Source organism: Lissotriton vulgaris, chromosome 5, assembly GCF_964263255.1.
Source record: "Lissotriton vulgaris chromosome 5, aLisVul1.2, whole genome shotgun sequence".
In the NCBI taxonomy this organism is placed as follows: Eukaryota; Metazoa; Chordata; class Amphibia; order Caudata; family Salamandridae; genus Lissotriton; species Lissotriton vulgaris.
Genome location: NC_141693.1, coordinates 1277113383 through 1277138862, shown reverse-complemented (window position 1 = coordinate 1277138862; position 25480 = coordinate 1277113383). Strand labels below are relative to the sequence as shown.

Genomic DNA, 25480 nt, shown 5'->3' with positions numbered 1-25480 from the left:
GGCAAGGTAAGTGCCTTTTAATTCTTTTACACTTTTAATTTAAAGTATTTAGGGAGGGCGGGAGGGAGGCGGGTGGCGGCCAGCTACGCTCCGTCTGCGGAGCGTGCGTAGTGCCGGATTCCACGCCTGCTACGCAAAATGCGTAGAAGCCGGCACTACGCACACTTTGTGCACGGAGCGTAGCCGCCCGCCCACCCTTACTTTTAACAAGGACGCAGAACTTTAATGGCCGGTATAGCCCAGCTACAAAGGTCTATAAGGCTATTAGAACATTCTAACACTAGAGGGCAGAATATTATAACAAATAAAAAAAGGCCTCTCAGAGCCCGAGGGGGTTTAAATCCTCTCGGGCTCGGACAGGCTTTTGTTCACAGCAAGAGCTGAAAGGAACATTGGAATGTTGCTCTGTGGGCTTTTACGGGCCTGCAGAGGCACGGAGCACCCCATTGTACTCAATGGAGTGCGCCACATTCCGATGTTCTAATTAATATTAATCATTGCATTGGCGTCTGAATAGAACTGTTCTCCTCGCTCCCCTGCTGCAGTTCTTCATCTATTCACAGTAGAAGTAAGCCTTCTGTGGCCACCGTACAGTATATGTTTGGAGGTGTTTAAAATCCAGGTCTCAGTGAGAGGCTTTGGCTACAGCTAGCACAGCAGCTGGGCTCAGTCTGGCGCAGCTCAACAAACCATTTGCCATCAATTGCAGAAACCCTCCATCATTAACATGCATGAGCCAGGACGCATTCCACGAATGCTCATTAACAGCTGGGAATGCAGCGATGTGGCTTGCAAGGAACAGCAGACCTACATTTCCACATTCATTTTGCTTGTGCTGCGACCCCATCACTTTACCAAACAAAAAAGATACGTTGAAAACGAATATGTTGTGTCGAATCTCTATGTTAAGGCTATAAACTGAACATCATCTGCGACTCACAATGTGTTTCATAGGCTTACAAAGCGAGACACTTTGCTAAGCACTAGTTTAAGAGCGTAAAATGATTAAATACATTTAGTCATGTATTCACCACACTTGCTGGTTACCTCCTTCTTTTAACTAGCAAATCTGCAGCCAGATCTTCGTGTATTCGAGCCTGAAGTCTGGATGATAAAAGACACTACAGTAGCAATCTAACGTTGTGGGTCTGTGCCAATAGATATGCTGAGCACAGAGACTCTAATGCATGGGCAAAGTGAGCTCTGGCCCAGGGCCCCATCCATTCAGGGGGTCCCCTGATTGTGCCAGCTCTGATCTACAGTCTTGCCCTGATGACCTTGAGTAATTCCTTAAAAGATTGTTTTAAATGATGTTTCCCTTTAATTTATTTTTTAATGTGAGTGATGTGTGAGAGTCTCTTACAGACATTTTAGAGAGCAATTTTATATTTCTGTGTCATGCAACATCCATATAAAGTTTTTTTTAGATCAAAACAGGAACTCACATATAGGAAATGGGAGGCTGTCACAGATATCATTTGCAGTAATATTACTGAGCCGCTACTATATTACAATATTGAAAACACATCACTATCCCTGAATATTAGATGTAATAACTTTAGAATTTCGACGAGTGCACCTTTGCACGGTCAGTGACATGACCAAAGAAGGCTCGAAAGAGCTAAAATTGGATCATGCATTCTAAGCTGTTCCAAACGGAGGACCTTAAAATTCGTTCGGCCCCAGGGCCCCAAAATCTTTAAGATGTCCCTGGCTGAGCATCACGGTGACTTAGGCTACGCCTTTAAAGACCTTACCCACATGTTTATAATCTGTTGCGAAAATATAAAAATAAAGATTTAAGTTGGAGCTCAGTTTTAGGTGTGAACCCTGCACAAATCAATCACTACTTGTAAGAGTAAAATCATTTAAGACAAATTAGAACATTGGAATGTTGGGAGCTCCATTGCAGACAATGGAGTGCTCCCTGCTTCTACGGGCCGGTAAAGGCCCGCAGAGCAACATTCCAATGTTCTACAAAGGCTTCTCGGAGCTCGAGGGGATTTATATCCCCTGAAGCTTCGAGAACCCTTTGTTTAATTTGTTAGAACATTCTGCCCTCTAGTGGTAGAATGTTCTAATAGCCTTATAGCCCTTCATAGCAGGGCTATACCAGCAATTAAAGTCCCGCTGTCTCGTTACAGTCCCTCGCCTTCGGCTCGGGCCTTTAACGATTCAGCGGGCCTTTAATATAGCCTTATAGCCCGCCGTAGCGGGTGATACCGGCTATTAACGGCCCGCTGAATCGTTAAAGGCCCGAGACGAAGGCGAGGGACTGTAACGAGACAGCGGGACTTTAATATAGCCTTATAGTCTGCTGTAGCGGACTATACCGGGTATTAAAGGCCCGCTGAATCATTAAAAGCCTGAGCCGAAGGCTGGGCAATTGCATGTCTGGGCTACCTTGGGTTTATTTAATAATTTTGAACCCTCATGTGCACTCAAAGCAGATATCAGTTCAGGGTGATTTGCACATGGTAGGCCTCTGTTTAGAGTGACATAGTCGCAGAAAACGATGGACTGGAATGTGCCTGAGTGATCACCAGTGGATGAGATTAATTCATGTATTCCTTACATGCCCCTGTTGTTTGTTGTAGTACATGGCCTAAATGTATTGCCTCCCCATTCACTATCCAGGCAATTTTCCTCCAACAGTTCATAATAATCAGGGGTTCTTTTGTTCCTCTTTGGCCAGAGGCATGTCGCAGAACACCATGTCTGGTCGCATTTTAGTAACTCTATCGCAACTTAGTCACTGTGCCTCATCCGGGACTACAGAGTGCCTTCGAGTCCCAGCACCATGACTATTCTATGTGTATCACCTTTGTATTCCAGGATTCTATATTTGCACTACTAACACCATCCGCTTTGCTACTGACACAGGTTTGAAATCCATGCCAGTTATAGCACTCTATGGTGACCTAATATAGCAATAGCACCTTGACTGTAAGTACCTTGACCGTAAATCTGGTATGTAATTAAGTGCTTTGGATAGCTGTACTGTGTCTTTTTATTCCAAGAGTGCAGCAAATATTGTGCATTGTCATTTTATCAAACCTCAGACTTACCCGGCCGTTCTCCATACATACAGTCAGCATTACGATGTTGCGCACGTTGTACTCCCATATGAGTCGCCAGAAGTCGTCAATGGTTTTTCTCAGCGGCCCCTGAGTGCATATGTACTCTTGGTATCCGACATAACCCTGAAGAAGGCAGTGGTAAAGCAAAGTGTTCACAATGTCATGAATACACACGGAAAATGTTACTCCAGCATTACTTAGAGTGAGCTGCAGATTAACAGTATGGATTAAAATAGGGATTTACTTAGTATTTTATTAAGGTAATGCCAGATAACAGCAGGAGAATGATCCACACCCTTAGTGCTGGAATAACAAATGTTTACAGGAAAGGGGCGAAATACAGCTAGTACTGCTGATATTGTGTGCAGTTGTATATGTGCTCTCCTAGGCCAAACAAACTGACCAAGTGCATAAGAGGACGGAGGTCAATACTGAGATAATAAAGTGGGAACATAGAACCTACAGGGTACTACATGCTGTAGAAATAAGTTTAGATGTGAAAGGAGAAAAAAAGCAGCCAAAGCATAGGTGGAGAGAAATTACCTATATTGCTCTAAAGAATTTAGCACTGCTTAGAACATACACAGCAAATATTTACAAATATAATATCTGAGAAAATACAATTTGTGATTTCATAATGCCTTAACCATTTGAGGGATAAACGAAGTAGGAACCAGAGCATCAATTTTAATGGACAAGCTTCAGGATAACAACAATACTTGCTTGTGCAGCTGTGAGTACTAGTTGACCTGCCATTGAGAACTAGAGCTAGGAGGTGGAATCTGTCTTCATATAAATGTTAATAGTCTTGACTTTTAAAAATGGTGAATGGTCATAAACCTCCAGTAACACCCCTGATCTCTGATTTAAGAGAATTCTTGTCTTTTTTTGGCAGAATTTGAAAGAAGTACTTTTGAGGACTTATCATATGATTAGAGATCCCGGTTTTATGGTATTTATAATTTTGTCATTTCCATCTGTATTTATCCATATTTATTGTTTGCTAATTGTACCTGTATTTATCCATATTTATTTCAGGTTTTGTGATAAAATTAACCTTAAATGTGTATATTTCTGCATTTATTTAACCAGTTAATGTGCACTTGTGCCTCAAAGCCTGACAGGTTTCAATGATATATAGACACTCAAATGGTCAAATATGCACTTGTAAGAAAATATGTAAATGTTAGTATCAAGGTTGTGCAAATCTACTGCTGTTTAAGGCTCTTTACTAAAATCCCTATTTTTTTAATCCCTTTCCTTGTCAATCCACACAGCTATTGGCTTGGTAGTTATGATTAGCAGCATTTAAAATCAGTAAAAAACAATCCACATTTTTAAGATAAAAAAATCAGACAGGAAAAAAAGTATTGTTAAATGTCTACACCGAGTTGAGAGTTTGGTCATTAACTAGGGCAGATATTTTATGTTGACGGAAGAGGTGCTAAGCAGATGATAAACAACTGGCATTAACTGAGATTCCCTCTTGTTTAAAGCTTCTAAGAACTTGTTGTGTATCCTGTGACTGGCTATCAATACACACGGCTCTCTTAATGCCTCTTTATCCGAGAGAGTTAAAAGGTACATACTGATTGTTATCCTCCCTATACATTGCAAACTATATTCTCATCTATAGCCCACCTGATTAACCAAGACTACGAGTGTAAACTCAAGCATTCAACTTTCTGGACCATTTACTAGCCAATTCATGGCCTGGATTGTAGAGAGTGTCAGTTCTCAGTCTGGTATTGTATGATTGCTGCATAAGGGTCCGTAAAGACCATATAGGTCGCACCGTCCACTGACTCTTTCACTGGATACAACATTATCAGCCACTGCATTCTTCTAACAGGCTTAGTGAAACTAGAAGCTTGAGGCTGGCCTTCGACTGAATTTTCCTTGTTCTTGTTCCCTCATGCACAGAGATTTAATTTCGGTTGTTGTAACTCTACCAGCCAGCATCAAGTCTCGGTGGCCTCAACTAGGAAATAATCTTGAGAACAAACACAATGTATATTCAAACTTTGATATTTAGTGGACCAGTTTTTGCCACTAGCCCTCTTAGTTATGAATCATGTTTTTCATTCATGTTCCCTGATCGTATCTGTTTTCTTGGTGTATCCAACAGGCGTTCAAAAAAGTATCTCTCCGTTCTTATCTAATTTCAAAAGTGCCAAAGGCATTTACATAGGTTTTTTGATGATGCCGCCATTCTTTTGATGGAAAAAAAGTACAATACTCCCAGAACATAACAGCAGGAGAGAACCCCAGAGTAGCATTTTAATTGTTTTTGGCATTCCACATGCTGCTAGATAAGAAATGCCCTATGCACCGGGTATTGTCATTGTGCCTTCTATAAAACTGGCTCTTCATTTCTGCGTATTATGATCAGTTTCTTCTCCTAGCTATGCCCAATCAGGGCATGTTTCACTTTTCTACTGGATAGGCAGGCAGTCATGCTGCAGGACTCTGAACGGTCTGTTGAATACAGAGAAACTCATGCTGCAATTCAACTTAGGATGTTATCTAAGGTTTTAACTCTTTGTTCCTTGGTTTTAGGCCTCTATAGTGGTTATTCTGGTTTCAGGTCCAACTCAAAGAAGTCACATAAATGGTGTAAGGAATTCACAAAAACAACGGAAATCAAGAGACGAGAAGTGAGAGACAGAGATACATGAAAAGAGTGAGGCAACGCATAGGAGAGGTTAGCGATATGAAGATATTCTGGATGTACGTGGTTTATATAGCACAGACTCTGATGCTCAAATGAAGGAGGTGAACAGCATTGAGAGGAGCAAGCACTTGCAGATGCTTCAGGGAAAGCAGGGGTAAAGCCCCGTGGTTGGGCATGGTGAGAGAGAAGCGGTGAGAGAAAGTGGGAGGTGACACATGGACCAGGTTGGAGGTCATGGGTCCTGGTTTACAGTTACTTAATGCATTATGATGTTGGCTGATTCACTTCCCTTTCGTTTCTGGACAAGCAGTTTTTTCAGGCACATCGTTGCAGCCTATGGTACCAAAGGGTACTACATAAAGCTACACAAATTACTCAGACTTTTAGATTAAAGATTTTGAGCCTTACAGGAATAAAGTTGGCATTGATGTAATCAGAAGCGGGTTCTTCACCAATAAGACTTAATTTGACTCTTGAATTATCATCTGCAAATATGAAAAATGAAATATGGTTAATACAAACATTTTAGAAATATCTTTACTAGACAACATAATGCTATCATGGTGGCTGGCCAGAGAAGTACTGTATAAAATCAATCTGACTCTTTCGCTGTATGTCACAGTTTTTAACCAATGTTGTAATTTGGAAAAGAGCACTTATTGTCTGGATTAGGGCTCATCACGCTACACCATGCTGCAAAAGGAAAGAACCGTCTGGAAAGCAATATCCAAGGAATGTAGGACATGTGCAGGAATTATCCAGGCATCAGGAGTCATTTCTGTGCCTTCCATCAATCGATCATAAATTTGCATTCATCCACTTGATATATTCTCTAAAACATTGCAAGAAATCACAAAACAATTTTATCTAAATACAATCTCCTTAACTCACTCTAATAATATAAGGTACTTAACCAGCTTGCAATTTTAGGAAATTCTGGCAGTCCTCGGTCGAGTAAGACCGCCTCTATTTCTCCAGTATTCGATAACGAGATAGGACCTCCTTATCTTGTTTGCAACTATTGGAGATTCAGAGTCTGGCTTCAGCGATCTATTTCTATAACCATGGAGGCTGCCTCTGTCGCCAGGCACAGGATTCCTTCGCCCTGCATAATTAACAGATTGCTCTACATGTCTCTGTCTGTCTAAGATAAAGCATACAGGTGCCTCCATTTGTGCACCACGCTGCTGCACTGCTAGTGAAAGCGAGGTATCGAAGTAAACCATGTCAGCCATTTTTAAACCAATTTAATCCATAGTAAACCATCCAGTACACTTAATGTTCATCCATTTCTGCTTAACTTAGTAGAATCACTCCGGAGACAGCAGTGTTGACCAGAAAACTTCTCCTGTCTCCGGAGTGATTCTACTAAGTTAAGCAGAAATGGATGAACATTAAGTGTACTGGATGGTTTACTATGGATTACATTGGTTTAAAAATGTATGACATGGTTTACTTCGATACCTCGCTTTCACTAGCAGTGCAGCAGCGTGGTGCACAAATTGAGGCACCTGTATGCTTTATCTTTGATATGCTGTGGTGGGATGATACACAGAGCTGTTTTGCACGCAAAATACTTTTGGCATTCTCAGCAAAACTCAAAAGCATAAAGGAAGGTGTGCAGCCGTTATTACTCTTCTTGCTTCTGTCTGTCTAAGGGCATCTCCCTAAACTCGCATTAACAATATGCCTTGTCACACACACATTAAAAAGGTGGTGGGAGGAATATTTGCACATAGTCTAACCACTGGCAATTGCTCGGGATAGCACTCCAACCCATCCTTGCTTTGCTCATCATGGCACCTCAGATTAGACCCTGCCACATGTGTGTTTGATGTAATGTCCCAAGTGGCTAAGTTACGCTCAGATTTGGGTCTTGTGCTCACTGTGGCACTGTAACCAAACTATACCCGACTGAAGAAAGACAAATAATCCATGTAATCCAGTTCAGATATAACCTGACTTGGCAGTTTGTTCTGGACTTTTTCCAAGGGAGCAGGACCAAGGCTGATTTGAATATGGGTGGGTCTGATCTGGGATGGCATGATGAGCGAAAACAATGATGGGTTGGAATGCTACCCCGAGCGTTTGCCAGTGGTTAGACTATTTGTTAGCATTCCTCCCACCAGGTCAATATGTCCTGTCGATGACCCTGACTGGTCTACTACCTGCCTCAAGCAACTAGAGGTCTGCTCAATTTCAGCAGCCATCAATGTTCTATGTCCTGCCTCCAGTCACCATAGACCTCCTGGTATCAGAAATCTTCCTTATGTTCCATCCATCTGATGCCTTCTGCTAGTCTCCAGCCATGAGAGATCTTCCTTGTCCAGTCTTGGAGGACCTTGATCTGTCTTGAGCTATCACTGCTCCTTTCACAATTCATGTGAGGTTCCTCCCTCCCCCTCCCCCCGGTCTACCATTCAAGTTCATCTTGCCAATCAGATATTTTCCCCAGGAATTTGTGTTCCTTTCTTCTAGCATTCTTCCTTTATCATCTCCACAGTCACTTGATGTTTTCTTCCTTGCTAAATCATATGTCTTTCCCATGATTACTCTTAGGTCCTTCCCATACTTATTATTAACTCTCTCTCCATCACACAACATTTCGATGGTCAAGGAAGTCCCTTACCTGTGTCCATCACAGGGCTTTTGCCCAGTCATTGTGGTTCCACTCAATCTCGGTTACTGGTCACGTTTCCTGTAACCATATGTTTACTATCTTTCTCTAACAATTGCTTAAACCTGGTCTCCTTTATAGGCTATTGTCCCCACACAGTGGACAGAGTCTTCCTTTCTCCAAACTTCAGGCCTTCCTAGAACTCTCCAGCTTTGGTCAGTCATTGTTGATCCACTGCCTGCCTTCAAGTAGAAGAAATATATTCTTCACATCCAATCACTGTAGCTCTTCTGTTCGACTACAGTGATTGGGTATTCTATCCCTGGCGCAGGACTTGGATACCAATTCCATTTTCTCCAGCACTCAACATTTTCCATCTCTTTGGTTCTCTCATGTTATTCTATGAATCACACTACCACATCAACTCCATGTCTACAGCCATCTGAGGTCCTCCATATGATCATTGGTAATCCCCTCCCCTCTTCCCACCACTTGGTGAGCTTACCTCTCTGTTGATGAAAAACTACCTGAAACAAATGTATGTTCCTTACATTTCTCTGCCCACTGGCAATCTTCATCCTCCATTGGAAAAGACTCCAGAGACAGATACTGAATACTAAAGTTCATAAATATACCGCCAACTGAAACCATTTTTCTGAGAATACCGCTCTCCTATAAAATCTCATGACTTATCTACAGATCAGACGTCTCATAGTGGTGTTCTAAAAAGTGGGGACGATTTGTTAGAAGTCAGAAAAGAACCTGACGCCAGTTGTCTGAAGTGGCTTTTTGGGTATGATGTCAGTGTTTGACAAAACAAAGCCATACATTTATAAATAACTTCTAATGACTGGGGCAAAGGTCCAAACTAAGCACATTTCACCTTGAGAATTTATACTCACTGGTTGCCAAGGAAGAATGAAACACATATCCTTAAATTCTTATGCTAGAGCAGACTTATAGTACAGACAAGAGCATCCATTCCCCTTTAACCTGTCAGGTAAAAGCTATATTGACAGCACTCAGAAGTAATTTGGATGGACTGCAGAAAGGGGGAAGGATATGACACTGTACAATGGAGCTTGTGTGACCTCAGCTTGAATAAGAAAGAAGTGCAATGTAAAGCCAAGGCTGGAGTCTGCCAAATAATTTATAATGCAGGAAGTGTGTTGTTTATGTACAGAAACAGCCACACACTAAAACGAGAGCAGGAAAACACAGTATCAGTGTAGACACACAGTGATCAGTGAGAACATGGTATTGGATGAGTTCTAGAAGAGAGTCTCTTGTCTGTCTGTTGATGAAAGAGGTCATCAATATGTTTGGATAAAGTAATTTACATAATTTGAAACAGACGGAATCTATCCATTTCATTACTCTGTCAGGGGGAAGGTAATAGAATTATTTAAACATTGACTGCCTTCCCACCAGAAAGTACCTCCTCCCACCGGCAAAGGGTCATCCTGTGGTATTGTGTTCTTCCAGGATCATATCAGTCAAGGAAGTCAATTGGGCCAATCAGAGCGGGAAACACTATAGTACTTTTCTGCCAAAGTTAGCCTCCAATTTGTGACTAATCAGATTGACCTCTACACCCAGGGCAGTCTCAACGGTTTATAAACCCCACTGCCTTCCTGGAGTGGCTGTATGAACCAGCAATGCCACTTAGCATCCTATGCATAGTGGAATGTCTGGGGGTATTCCCGCATTCAGTGAGGGTTTATGCTCTGTGGTAAGACTATCCTGATTTTTGTTGTCAACAGAAGAGGATAAATAAAATGGCAGATTAAACAAGATTCAACTTTGTATTCCACGGACAAGAATAAGCCTTCGCCATCCACCCCTACTCAACAAAGCGCCTGTGTTTGCAAAAGAAGGCAAAGAAAAGGAGAAATCCTGGAGTTTGCTGCTCTTAAACATAGCATCCGAGGGTAGCATTCATTTTGGACTAACTCATTTTCATTACAAGAGGATCCTTTAGGCCCTGGCAAATCCAGTTCTTCAAAATTGCTCATTTTGGCTAACCTCCTCAGCAAGCTCTTCCCCAGGCTCCCCGACACTTGTACTAAGCCAAACCCCCAGTGCCATAATAACTTGGTCCAAAGAGCTTACTTACAGGCCAGAATCCAGCTGTTAACAAAAAAAAAGTTTTGGACGGGATTGCCACCTTTATGATTGAGCAGTTAGGCCGTTGATGGTGGTGGATTCAGGGGTCCCAGGCCCTCTCGATATTTGCAGTGTTTGCTGCCTTTTGTGGATAAAACACTCAGTGCGCTGAAACCCGATAACAAGCTCTTAGGAACCTTTTCAATTCCAGTGAGCCACACTCTGCACTTTACGTAGATGTGCCCATGCCACTGCGTCTTTAGCCGCAGGAAGGTAGAAGGACCCACACAGCAAAATAGCAGGATCACTTACAAGGCAGTACGTGGGGATAGCGATTCTTAGCAATGTTGTCAGAGAGTTCTGCTTCCAACTTGGACTGATCCTTTCCCACTTCCTTCAGTTCCTGCAGAACAATTAGTAAATATTATTAACATTAGCAAAATGAAAAACGAAGACAATTTTAAATAGTAGATGATATGATGAATAATCCAGACAATTAATGAAAAATAATAAATGTGGTAGCCTTGAGGGTATAGTTATTGCTACTGTATACACATATTGCTTGTTAACCCTATACCATATATGGGTATGTCTCTGCCTCTCCTTCGAGCGCATCTGCCTGGTGCACCCTTCATTGCACTCTGAAAACCTCTGGGATCTGGGGTTTGTTGGTATTATGTACACGAAGAGGAATAAAAACAGGGTAGACCTGTAGTAAGTACACTGAATGTGGTATAAACAAGATCATTAAAGTGACCAGTACTAATGCACAGTAAAATGTACAGAATGATTTCCACAAGAAGTGGCAATGTAAACAGTTACTTAGGTTTTAATGCATCTTTTTAGCGCTCTAAGGCAGAATACGCACATAATGTCCGCATCACTTCTTTCAAACACCACCAATTTAACAATTGTGTGATTGTTTTATTTGTTTTTTTGCTTTTTGTAACTGCAAGAAATTGCGGCAGTTGGAGAGGTTCTGGTATGCTCTTACCTCAAATTCCTGGAAGAAGCCTTGGCTGGCGTTTGCAGCCTTCATGTCATAGACTTGCTTGAAGTTCTGAACTGGGATAGTTCGGTGAATATTTCTGTAAACGCAAAAGAGAAGCTTTCATGGTAGAACATTGACGGCCCGCCAATCCATTAGCTGAACAGATCCAAACTCACAAATAAAAATAATTCTCGTTTAGGTTATTTTCCTTATTTCTACTAGTTTATATGTGTTTATTTCAAAGACTGATTGTGAATTTTACCTCACAGATTATTACCTCGCTTTAGGGAAGAATTCATGCCCCAGCAACATGATTTGTCAGATTATAATGGTGTGCCCCGCCCCACCCACCTTCTACAGATAGCCCAGCAAGTAGAAAGCAGAAGCTGCCCACATTGATACAAAGCTGGGCATGAATAGTCTCTTGCCATGAGCACCCTACTATTACCAACAAATGCCATGGACATGAGACTTGGGAGGACAATGACGTGACTACCTCAGTCAGGACGCGTGATGGGGAGGATGCAACCAGAGAGGGGGTGCCAATGTACCCCTGTGGCTACTCCTGCTTCCTCTTCAGTCCCCTCTCAAGGATTAGAGAGGCGGGAGTGTGTACGTCACACAGCATATCCCCAGTCTGACCAGACAAGTCACGATACAGAGCATCAATTGTGGGTTGCTCTAGGAGGGGGATGGCGATAAACACCCACACAGTTGTGAAAACATGAATTTAGACTTCGGCATACTAATAGTACATATATCTCTCTGTGTTTGAGTAATGTTGAAAAACATGACTGCGGATCTCTAAATTCCACACATGCATTGGATGACGAAATGTACTGAACCTTAGTGGACAAGCCCCGGCTGGAAAGTTGTAATCAATATCAGGTATTCAATGCTATTATCTAGTGCATTCTGGGAAATGCAGGTTAGATGATCACAGCAGCACAGAACCATTTAGAAACTTGGAATGTAGAGAGCTCCATTAAAGCCATTGGAGTGGAAGTGACCAATCCGGTCCAGAGTGGAAACCAGAATCAGCCAAGGCACAAAGGGTCACACTGGCCCGATACTGCACGAGTCGACAAGAAGTGGGTCTCTGGGGTCTTGGTTTGGTTAAATCATCCAACCCTTCTCTGAAACCACCCCCTTACAATGCCCTAATCAATAGCCTATGTCGTTTCCTCACTTCTTCCTCTGCACATGATATGCGGCACTGTGTAGAAGTGTGAGAGAGACTGAGATCGATAGAAAAGAGTGCAGGCTTCCCCCTCCCTCCCCCCGTGGCTCACAATGACACTGATATGCAGATGTTGTGACCGCCGTAGCTGCGGAAGGTGAGAGTGAGAAGCCACAACAGCCCAGTCCCTCCCTCTGCCTTGCCAAGTAAAACAAAGAGCTGAAGGAGAGGCAGGGCTGAGGTGGCTTCTCTCTTTCTTCTTGGACAGCTCCTGCGGTCACTTCACGGCAGTTACTGTGGGCCGCGCAAACTGATGGATGTGACCACAGAGTAACTCAGAAGCAGCAGTCAAAGAAGGAAGTGAGCAGCCGCAGAGATTTTAAAATCCCACGTGACTCACAGCGGGCTTCCTGCATTAGGAGATTATTTCCAACCTCACCTGGCCTGATAATCTAATAGCATTGCTGCACACCAGAGCAGCTATTCCAGCTAGGCATAACACTGCTCTAATATTACTGACCCTTGCCTTTGGCGTGGGCTATTAATGCCATATTAAAGAAACCTGAACTAAGCATCTAGACATTTTTAGTGAAACCATATACTGCCGTACTTGCAACGTTTTACCACCTCACTGCCTGAGTTCCCAACTACTAAAGCAACACATACCTGCTCCTGCAAGACCTAATCACTCAAGGACAAGGCTAGGCATTCCCAAGCGCCAAAGCAAAGTCAGACTTATTGGTAATGGCACTGCTCAAGATTTTGCAATGTCCCCAAAAGCATGTGTTAGTCAAGAGGAGACACTGTGGTCGAACAAATTCCTCTACTCACCTCAAACTGTAGGTTGTCATCTCTTGTGTTGGATTATTTTTCTTCAGTCTGGAATAATAAAAAATGTAGACGTTATGAGCAGAAATGTAGTAACACAATTCTTCTGAAGAACCCAAACAGCAGCAATGTGTGCATAAGCAGTAGGTCGGAACTGGTTTGCTATCATGGCTGTTTGCTAGAACCATGTAATCTATTTCTGGGCTCTAGTTCAAGAAGCATAGGGTGACTATGCCCAATTGTATATTGAAGCGGATTAGAGTTGGATGGTAACAGACAATCATTCAATTTCTGGAGCAAGTGCTGAACCCAGAGGAGAATCAACCACTGACATTATTTTCTTTCACCATAGAAACAGAATGCTGAATGAAGTTCCACTTCATCTTTGATTTAGCTCTTTATCCATAAACTGGAAGACTTCCCACTGTCACCCAAATGAGGCCAAAAAATGTACCACAGTAACAAAGGTATGGACTGCCCCAAACATAATTTAGCTAATCATTTTGGAAAATGATCCCAGTTCACTCGTTTAAATAAATTATTTTTACAACAAATAAAAGTACTTTTCGAGAGTTCTCCTCCAAATCATCTGGGTCCCTGCCCTCTGAAAGATCTACTGCTTTGCGTCCAAAATTTTATTTGGAGAAAAGGTTTTAAGCCTCCTATTCTGCCTGTGATCAGTGACTAGTCCTGGACCTCTGCACGGTACAAAGGAGTGTGTATTTTATCCCTGCATCTACTGATAGTTAGTGAAGCTAGCAGTAGTAGCAGTATGTGGTTGTTTTGCCGCAGATTCGCACACATTCTTGCCACTGGGCATGAAACATCAGGGAAGTGTTTCTTTGGGAGCCCAGTGTAAACGATGATACAATGAGCCATCACAAGGGAGTACGGAGGAGTTGTAGGGTTCTGCGGACTATAAAGAATTGCATATTCTGCCTGATTCTGCAAAATGGTACCACGCACATGCATAGGCGTTGCCACATTAACACATGGGCACGCCACCATGGAAATAAGACATGGATTTTCAAACTAAATGACCAATGCACCCATCCAATGGGCATTGTGAAAGGGTAACACTAGCATCTGCAGCCCTTTGGCAATATGAAACAGCCTAAGCACTTCTATGCTCCAGACAATGGTGGTATAAGTTTCGAAGAATGCCTGCTACATATATAAGAAGGTAGAATACTTTCTGGGCACGTTCGATTAGTCACCATTTGTTACACCTTACCTTCCATTTAAAAAAAATGTATAAATTGGATGACTTCTACGAATTGCGTTTATACGAATATGTGAAATTCCTGCTATGTTTTTAATGAATATTGTGGATTTCAATGAATAATTCTGTGCAATTTGAAATTAAGCACAATGTATTGTCATATATATATGTATTTTCTAGCAACAAAAAATAACGCCACACTCTTCTCGGGTGGTTTCAACACGGTTTATTTCAGCTCCATCATACTTCCTTCACCTACGCGTTTCAACTATCGTGATCAAGAACAGTTTTGTTCGAAACGCGTAGGTGAAGGAAGTATGATGGAGCTGAAATAAACCGTGTTGAAACCACCCGAGAAGAGTGCGGCGTTATTTTTTGTTGCTAGAAAATAATCACGAGCAGAGTCCTTGTCTCGTCGCTGGCATCAGCTGAAAGCTGCTCCTCCTCAAAAAAGGACGTTTGCTGCCAAATATGTATGTATGTATATTATATATATATATATATATATATATATATATATTAAACACACAAAGTTTGCCCAGATTTGAGTAGCCCACACAACTCCGTTTTTTATGCAGTGAGGTCACAGTCAGCTCTCAGTCACCAAGCTGGCAAAGTGCAATTTTCGTGGCTCTACGCGTTTCGAAATCCCTTTCTTTTTCACGAGCCTTAATGGTACTGCAACAACAGCCAAGGTTTGGGTCAACTGCTTTTTTATTTAGATAGACCCCGCCCTTCTGAGCAGAGTCTGCAGCTCGCACAGGTGTGTGCCCTAGTGCATCATGGTGTTTGCAGTTCAAAACCTCTCAGTATTTCCCAAGTGGGTGTCGCAGTGCAGAAAATAAAATTCAAAGTGTCCCCCAAGTGGGTCATTGTCAGTCTGATAACAGCGCCTGCTGCTTTAAAAAGAGCACTCACTGTTGAACGGAATTGTCCTTGGTGCAGCGCCAGCATTTTCAACGCCGCAGGTCCGTGCTCAGCGGATGGGCTTCCTCGCGACTCGGACGGAGCCGCTGTTAATTAAACACACAAAGTTTGCCCAGATTTGAGTAGCCCACACAACTCCGTTTTTTATGCAGTGAGGTCACAGTCAGCTCTCAGTCACCAAGCTGGCAAAGTGCAATTTTCGTGGCTCTACGCGTTTCGAAATCCCTTTCTTTTTCACGAGCCTTAATGGTACTGCAACAACAGCCAAGGTTTGGATCAACTGCTTTTTTATTTAGATAGACCCCGCCCTTCTGAGCAGAGTCTGCAGCTCGCACAGGTGTGTGCCTTAGTGCATCATGGTGTTTGCAGTTCAAAACCTCTCAGTATTTCCCAATTGGGTGTCGCAGTTGCAGAAAATAAAATTCAAAGTGTCCCCCAAGTGGGTCATTGTCAGTCTGATAACAGCGCCTGCTGCTTTAAAAAGAGCACTCACTGTTGAACGGAATTGTCCTTGGTGCAGCGCCAGCATTTTCAACGCCGCAGGTCCGTGCTCAGCGGATGGGCTTCCTCGCGACTCGGACGGAGCCGCTGTTAATTAAACACACAAAGTTTGCCCAGATTTGAGTAGCCCACACAACTCCGTTTTTTATGCAGTGAGGTCACAGTCAGCTCTCAGTCACCAAGCTGGCAAAGTGCAATTTTCGTGGCTCTACGCGTTTCGAAATCCCTTTCTTTTTCACGAGCCTTAATGGTACTGCAACAACAGCCAAGGTTTGGATCAACTGCTTTTTTATTTAGATAGACCCCGCCCTTCTGAGCAGAGTCTGCAGCTCGCACAGGTGTGTGCCCTAGTGCATCATGGTGTTTGCAGTTCAAAACCTCTCAGTATTTCCCAAGTGGGTGTCGCAGTGCAGAAAATAAAATTCAAAGTGTCCCCCAAGTGGGTCATTGTCAGTCTGATAACAGCGCCTGCTGCTTTAAAAAGAGCACTCACTGTTGAACGGAATTGTCCTTGGTGCAGCGCCAGCATTTTCAACGCCGCAGGTCCGTGCTCAGCGGATGGGCTTCCTCGCGACTCGGACGGAGCCGCTGTTAATTAAACACACAAAGTTTGCCCAGATTTGAGTAGCCCACACAACTCCGTTTTTTATGCAGTGAGGTCACAGTCAGCTCTCAGTCACCAAGCTGGCAAAGTGCAATTTTCGTGGCTCTACGCGTTTCGAAATCCCTTTCTTTTTCACGAGCCTTAATGGTACTGCAACAACAGCCAAGGTTTGGATCAACTGCTTTTTTATTTAGATAGACCCCGCCCTTCTGAGCAGAGTCTGCAGCTCGCACAGGTGTGTGCCTTAGTGCATCATGGTGTTTGCAGTTCAAAACCTCTCAGTATTTCCCAATTGGGTGTCGCAGTTGCAGAAAATAAAATTCAAAGTGTCCCCCAAGTGGGTCATTGTCAGTCTGATAACAGCGCCTGCTGCTTTAAAAAGAGCACTCACTGTTGAACGGAATTGTCCTTGGTGCAGCGCCAGCATTTTCAACGCCGCAGGTCCGTGCTCAGCGGATGGGCTTCCTCGCGACTCGGACGGAGCCGCTGTTAATTAAACACACAAAGTTTGCCCAGATTTGAGTAGCCCACACAACTCCGTTTTTTATGCAGTGAGGTCACAGTCAGCTCTCAGTCACCAAGCTGGCAAAGTGCAATTTTCGTGGCTCTACGCGTTTCGAAATCCCTTTCTTTTTCACGAGCCTTAATGGTACTGCAACAACAGCCAAGGTTTGGATCAACTGCTTTTTTATTTAGATAGACCCCGCCCTTCTGAGCAGAGTGTGCAGCTCGCACAGGTGTGTGCCTTAGTGCATCATGGTGTTTGCAGTTCAAAACCTCTCAGTATTTCCCAAGTGGGTGTCGCAGTTGCAGAAAATAAAATTCAAAGTGTCCCCCAAGTGGGTCATTGTCAGTCTGATAACAGCGCCTGCTGCTTTAAAAAGAGCACTCACTGTTGAACGGAATTGTCCTTGGTGCAGCGCCAGCATTTTCAACGCCGCAGGTCCGTGCTCAGCGGATGGGCTTCCTCGCGACTCGGACGGAGCCGCTGTTAATTAAACACACAAAGTTTGCCCAGATTTGAGTAGCCCACACAACTCCGTTTTTTATGCAGTGAGGTCACAGTCAGCTCTCAGTCACCAAGCTGGCAAAGTGCAATTTTCGTGGCTCTACGCCACGAAAATTGCACTTTGCCAGCTTGGTGACTGAGAGCTGACTGTGACCTCACTGCATAAAAAAAGGAGTTGTGTGGGCTACTCAAATCTGGGCAAACTTTGTGTGTTTAATATATATATCTCAACTAAATGTAGCAAATTTTATTTGATTTTTGTCTTTGTAAATTAAGTTGATGTTTCCACAAATGATTATGACTTATTTGTGTAAGTATTAAACTAATCTAATTGACATGTATACTGTACAAATAACATCAGCACAATGGAGTGGATAAAAACAAAATGTAAATTCCACTTGAAATTATGTGAAGAGGTGTTTTACATTCCCTAAACGGTTCCCATTAATTGCTAATATGAACTTCTTTATTGGGTTAGAAAATTAGCACTGCAATTTGTAGTAGTTAGGAGTGCGCTTTATTTGAACAAATGAGTCTGCAAAGGATGCAGCTAACCGTACCTTCTTAACCGGGATCGTCGCCAGAACACCAGGACAAGAAATACCATGCTGGTCAGAAGGACACCACCGATAACTCCAGCCACAACTGGAATGGGGACAGGATTGGAATTTCCATCACTTGGAGGGGCTGTGGGTGCAAGTACAGGTGATCAGAATCTCACCACTTCAGGTGGAATAGAATTTGTGGCAAACGAGTCGAAAGGCTTACTGAGAATCATTTTAGTACATCCTATTAACATTGAAATTTTGAGAAAAGACAAGTATGACACAGAAGACAAAGCATTTATAAATGTCACTCAATGAATGCAAGCATAGTATCTTACCGGGAGTAACATGTCTGCCATTTGCTACAGTTTCACCTACATCTCAGACATCAAGCAAGAAACTTCAGCTGGGCTGACCTCGTACTGCAATATCATGTTTAACACAGTAAAATCCATGCCAAAATGGACCGATCATAAACCACTAACATGGTTTGCTGCTGATCTTGAAGATGGAAGTCTCATGCCACTGGGCTGTCTGGTGTATCAGAGTCTTCAATCTCTCTTGGTGGCAACAAGGGCCTCTAAACACAGTTCAGGGGATCGATGTTACCTCAATCCCGGTGCCTCACAAGGTTCACTTTGAGAACTGGTTCCAGAGGCCTCTATATAGACAGCTCTGCCTGCCACAGAGACATGGACTCACCTGCTCACTATTGACCAGTATGGGGACTTTAAGAAGGGAGGCCAAGCAGCAATACATGCTCACTAATAACAGCAGGCTTACAATGTATCCAGCATGTCCCTGGCACTTTCATAAATCGGATGTGAAAGATAGGTCTCTAGTTCTACCAAGGGTAGCTGGGCTCTGGGGCAGACTCTCTCTCTCTTATATTGTTCTCCAGTTAGGCCTTAGTCAGCTGGTCCTTGATGGCATGGGATGCTAATTTCCATGGACGCCACTGCACACTTACTTCGAACCTGCTGGACACACTAGTTGGGCCTTTTTCTCTGGATGTAGTTTTTTTCTGAACGTACAGAGATTCCCCCTTGGTCAATTTTTACTTACATAACAAGTTTCATCAAATTAATCTATTAACCTTCTTAGTAACATAGGTAAGGCAACAACAATACTTTCATTTTATATGTTTTATTTATTTTCTTTTTTTATAGTGTATCAAAAGATATATATTTTTTCTTTTTTAAATCATTTCTTGTGTATACATCAAGTTCATAAATATCAATTACAATTCAGTTCATTTAAAATGTTAGTGCAAAATACCGTGATCTTCACAGTGTTGCTAAAGTTTCAATCATGTGTATCAAAAGATATATATATTTTTTCTTTTTTAAATCATTTCTTGTGTATACATCAAGTTCATAAATATCAATTACAATTCAGTTCATTTAAAATGTTAGTGCAAAATACCGTGATCTTCACAGTGTTGCTAAAGTTTCAATCATTTATATAAAACAAAAACAATACACCCCTGCCTATCACACATCAACCAACAAACACACTTACACATTCATGCATTCTCCACATTTATTCCAATCCCAACAAAAAACTGATTCTAAGGTTAGAGAGACACAGATGTAATTTGTGTCTTGTCCACGCCAGACCTGAAGATCACGGTATTTTGCACTAAAATTTTAAATTAACTGAATGTTACTAAGAAGGTTAATAGATTAATTCGATGAAACTTGTTATGTAAGTAAGAATTGACCAAGGGGGAATCTCTGTACGTTCATATTGATGTTTTTCTCTCTTTTCCCTGGTCATTAACTTAAACATAGAGAGGGTCCCATTTTTTATGCGATTGTAGTTTTTTTCTGAGCCTTGTGAGGTTACAGAAGATCTAAGCCAAGGTCTTGTAGAATCTACTCCAGTGAGATGGTGTTTCAGTGTAACATCTATGCGTATACAAAGTACTGCCTCTGGATGGTCAGAGTTAATCCAGAATTGGGGTATAAGACATGGTCTCAAAAGTTACCACACAACGGTCAACCCTACAACATAAACTTAAGCGGAGGTTAAGGTCTCCAGTTATAGAAGACAGAACAGATTTTAATGAGAAACTCAGTAGACAACCCTCCTATGAGTAAAGATAATAAAGATACTGTTCCCCAGTTATAAATCAGCTGCCACCAACGATCAGTGTCCAATCCAAATAGCCTAGTGAGGGAGCAGCAGCCACCCTCTTCTATGCAGGGAGATAGAGTGGGTGCACCCAGTCCAACAGTCTAATGCTCTATGTGTAGCAAACAAAGACAAGTACTTCTTCTTCACTCTTCTCAATATGCCAAGGTCAGAATAAGACACACAGAGGTGGACTGACGTAATTATAAGCACAATCACACATTGAGTCTTTTCACAGGAGCTCAACACTTTGAGCTTTCTTCCATAGTTGGCTCAGCAAGCAGAAACGCAGACTCATATTGCAGCAGAAAGGGAAAAGCTATGTCATCAAATTTGAGAATGAATGGTTTAAGTGGTATACAGAGAAAATTCCCTTGACCCAACAGTTCAAATATCCATGCACAGTAGTTGACAATGCAATGAAATATTAAATACTATATTCAATGTATATAATACAAAAGCGTTTTATTAAAAAGATTTTTCACATATTCCAGAAAGATTAAAAACGCATATAGCATCACAATTATAACATAATAAAAAAAGATTTTTTTAAAAAGACATAGAGTACATATCAACCAGGGTGGAATTGATTAGCAACAATTTACAATTATGACCAGCATAATAGAGACAAACTCATATGTAAGAAAAGCGTTGACGCGTTTCGATGGATTCAAGTTAATCATACCATCTTTATCAAAATACAATGACTGTCTCTCTCCTATATCAATTCTATTTTATCTCCCCTTAAATCGTGGGACTTGGTTCGTTTAAATAATTTTTCACTCGCTTTTCTTATGCTATATTCGACCGTTCCTTGATTTATGATGAATTCAAGGCGTCCTCATGACTCTAACTTTGTGCATTAAAGGCACATCTCTTTTAAAAGTTTGTTGGTTAAACGTTCCTTTCATTAAAATACTCCGTCCCTCACGGGTCTCATTTCCGTTTTGGTGATGGCCCCGTATTTAAATTTTGAGGCGGAGTATTTTAAGGTTTTACCAAATAACTGCCTGACTTCCCAACTGCTAAAGCCACACACATACAGCAAGCCTAAAACGTATGCTGGTCCAGCGACCTCACTGCCTGCCATGATGAACTCCAGGAACGTCTGTGTGACTCTACCATTTGTTGTAAGTATACAAAACAGTGAAGGATGGAATATTTGAATTAATCTCAACCACTTGTAATCACTTGGGCTGCATCCCAGTCCTTCGTTATTTTGCACACCATGCCACCTCAGTTTGGACACAGCATTATTCAAATCAGTCTTAATCCTGCTCCAAAAGTAACAGTTCAGCCCGCACTGCCAAGCCAGGTATTTCATGAACCAGAACACATGCAACCAAGGACCGGTTTAGCACTAGTTATGGGCTCATCAGCCAGGTACAGCTTGGTTTCAGTGACAATGTGCATGGGACCTACGTCTGGGCATACCTGTCCCACATGGGGTGACACAATAAGTATACAAAACAGTGATAGATGGAATGCTTGAATAAATCTCAACCACTGGTAATCACTCGGGGCAGTTCTGCATGTGCCTCCTTGACTCTGGCATTAAGACATGTGTGCCTCCACCTTGTGGCTGCCAGTTCTTTTCGAAAATCTACAACAATTTGTTCTTGAGTTCTATAAGACTTCTTAAAGTTACTAAGGATTCCTTTGGATTATGAACATAGGAAGAGATAATACCTTGCTGGCATCTATATGCCCTCCTGACCCTGTACCCTACGCAAGCAAGTAACATTCAGCTCCAAAGAACTGCTGACATGCTATTTCCTACTCTCTCAACTCAGACCCCCACCTTCCAACACACTTGCAAACATTTTGGGCAGAACAAAGAGTTTATTGATGAATTCTCAGATCGCCTTACTACCTCATCCATCCAACATGCCCTCATCACCCTCTTGGGTAGCTCCAAACTCCCAGACAACAAAAGCTAAAAAACAAAAAACAATAGACATCCTCTTCAACCTCATTGACAGCCAACGTGGTACAGCATGTGACACAACCAACATTCTTCAAAGGCTACTCCCCACCAGTGGCTTCTCATCATCACCAAGAATCAAATGTAAACCACCAATACTCCTGGACAGGACCATTCCTATTTCTCTGCTTATGGACCTACCAACAAATCAAGGTCAACACAAAAGAGAACACCAAACCTTTAGATCTGTCAAAGACTTCTCCATAGACAATCAAATGCTTGAACTTATCTACCACCCTATCAACTTTACATCCAATGCCCATACCCTAAACAATGTCAATCCTCTTTTGGAAAAGTATGTGAAGATCCATACCCATTTAAAACATGGAAGTGCATGGCAAAGTCTTTAGCACCCTCATGGTCTAAAAACCTTACTGAAAATAAACAATCGCTCTGTAGACAGGACAGAAAATTAAAGAAAACAACACTCCTGAGGACCTCCTGATATTGAAGTCCCTCTGTGCAACATGCAGGCATCTCATCACATCAGTCAAAGCAAAGTACAATGCCAACACCATCAGTGAAGCCATCACAGAAGCAGAATGCTTTTCAAGACAATCAAGCATTGCATGACTCCCGTCTTCTCTTATGACCCACAGAATCCCTTCATTGTCACTCTCTAACCCTTACTCACCATTGTCAGTGCTTCTCTCCCTCAAGGCATCTTCCCAGAAGCTATTAGGTCAGGCCAGATGCTCTTACTCACGAGAAACAAAAACCTTCACCCTCAGAAACTTAACAACTATCAGCCCATTACTTGCCTACAATATATTAAAAAGAACATTGTTTATGTTTGTCTCCAAGACCACTTTAATGATAACCACCTCTTGCCACTACTAATATGACTTAGCTCACGCTGCAACACAGAGACCATTACCTCACACATTTTGATGATGCCATCCTGACCACAGATGAAGATGACCCCGCCTCCTGATATTGCTTGAACTCTCAGCTGCCTTTGACACAGTTGACCATCTCACACATATATGCACACTGGAGTTGGGAAGGGGATTAACTGGCAATGTCTTTACCTGGTTCTCTTGCTATCTTTCAAATGAATGCCAGTTTGTACCTGCATGTTCCAAAAGATCCTTGTTATCCCAGAAAACCCCAGGGTTTCATACCCTGTCATCTTCAACCTCTACAGCACCTACCTGAAGCTCAATTTAATCAAGACATAATTCCTGTGATTTGCCAAGAACAACAAACAAGATAAAAATACAATACTGGCTCAAAGACAAGAACTTTGACTACTTTGAACCCCAACTTTCACTGAATGCCACATCTATTGGATTCATCCAGGACGCCAACCTCGCTCATAAAGAAAACACTGCAAAAGACTACGATAGCTTGGTACCAGCTTTCTCTTCTAAATTAAGTAAAACAATTTCTTCCAAAGAGTTACTTCAGGACTTCTGTTTAATTTCTCGTACTCTCCCATCTGGATGGTAGAAAAGCCCTGCTCCATGGCCTCCCAGACTCCACACTGACACCTCTTAAGGGCATCCTACGTGCTGCAGCTTGTCTCATCCAGGATATTAAGTTATATGATCACCTCCATTCTGATGAAACTCCATTCGCTCCCATTGCTGGCTCACACCATCTTCAAAACCACCTGCATAATTTAGAAAGCCATTATGACCAGCAACCTCACTTATCTTGCAGACAAGATCATAATTTTTGGTAGGCTTCAGCACACCCGCAACCAGGATACCCTCAGACTGTAGAAAAAACAAGGTAGCAAGCCCTTTCCATCTACGCACCTAGGATGTGGAACAACATCCCTCTATGAATCAGGACTGGCACCATGCTGCTCCAGTTTAGGAAAGTGTAGAAGATGCACCTCTTTAAGGAACATTAAATCACAATGCCTTAACTGACCACACTGGCTTTGTGCTAATCTTTGACCGTGGGCAGTGCTCCACTGCGTTTTGTCTCGGATCACACTATAAACATAGGACATAGATACATACAGGAATAACTAATGGAAGGAGAAACATAGACCAGACCACCCAACACATCCACCCATCTACATTAACACCTTGGCTGCTAGGTGTTTTCCCCTCCTGTGCTGATATTTCATTATTCCTTTGCTTTCCTGTGCATCATGATGAGCTGAGCTCGTCATCAGCATCGAAAGGGTTAAACAGCCTTACTCTCCATGGTGGAACACCTGCGCACGGTGCTAGATTCGGGTCAAACGGCAGCGATTGTTTTATTAGATCTTAGCGCCGCCTTTGACACCGTCTCGCACACAATTCTTCTTCAGCGCTTTGAGGAAGCTGGCATTGTGGGTACGGCTCTCCAGTGGTTCCGTTCCTTTCTTGCCGATCGATCCTTTTGCGTGGCCATCCCGCCCCATCAGTCCAAAGTCCATCCTCTGGACCTTGGGGTTCCCCAGGGATCCTCGCTGAGCCCCACGTTGTTCAACCTTTACGTGAGGCCGCTGGCTGATGTCGTCAAGCAGTGGGGCATTACTACGGTCTCATATGCTGACGACACTCAGTTAGCGGTCATGCTCAGCGGGGACTCGTGTCTGGATGCCCCAAGGTTCCAGAATGGACTTCGGGCGGTCGCCAGTTGGATGAATTCCAACTGCCTTCAGCTGAACGCAAAAAAGACTGAGATTATGATCATCGTAAGCAGGCGGAACTCTGGGGTGACTTGTGGTGGCCATCTGAACTTGGGACCACCCCGACTCCAGTAACGGAGATACAAAATCTCGGGGTGTGGTTAGATCCGGCCCTTATCTTTGTCTGCCACACTAAAAAAACGGCTGCATGCTGTTTTGGCACTCTGTGTGGGCTCAGACCAGTCTTAAAATTCTTTGATGCCTCGACTAGGCAGCTAGTGGTGCAGGCGACGGTGATTTTGCGGCTTGACTACGCCAGTTCCCTCCTGGTAGGGGTGAATCAGGCTGAAATCACCCGTCTGCAACGGGTTCAGAACGCGGCAGCCAGAGCAGTGGTGGGGCTGCCCAGGTTCTGGTCCATCACTAACACTTTGCACTCCCTTCATTGGCTGCCGTTTAAGCAGAGGATTCAGTTCAAGGTGCTCTGCTTGAATTCTCAAGGGC

At 42.7% G+C, this 25480-nt stretch overlaps 1 protein-coding gene across 1 annotated transcript in view; it reads right to left on the bottom strand.

Annotated features, from left to right (window-relative positions):
• The window catches only part of LOC147712454 (receptor-type tyrosine-protein phosphatase V-like), a 558680-nt gene that overhangs the window by 148198 nt on the left and 385002 nt on the right, over nucleotides 1-25480 (bottom strand). Inside the window, exons 29-34 of the mRNA XM_086923127.1 lie at nucleotides 18300-18426; nucleotides 13480-13527; nucleotides 11472-11565; nucleotides 10790-10880; nucleotides 6163-6239; nucleotides 3069-3203 (exon numbers count right to left, since the gene is read on the bottom strand). Coding sequence (XP_086779253.1) covers nucleotides 3069-3203; nucleotides 6163-6239; nucleotides 10790-10880; nucleotides 11472-11565; nucleotides 13480-13527; nucleotides 18300-18426 — 572 coding nt within the window. The remainder of the gene's footprint in view (nucleotides 1-3068; nucleotides 3204-6162; nucleotides 6240-10789; nucleotides 10881-11471; nucleotides 11566-13479; nucleotides 13528-18299; nucleotides 18427-25480) is intronic.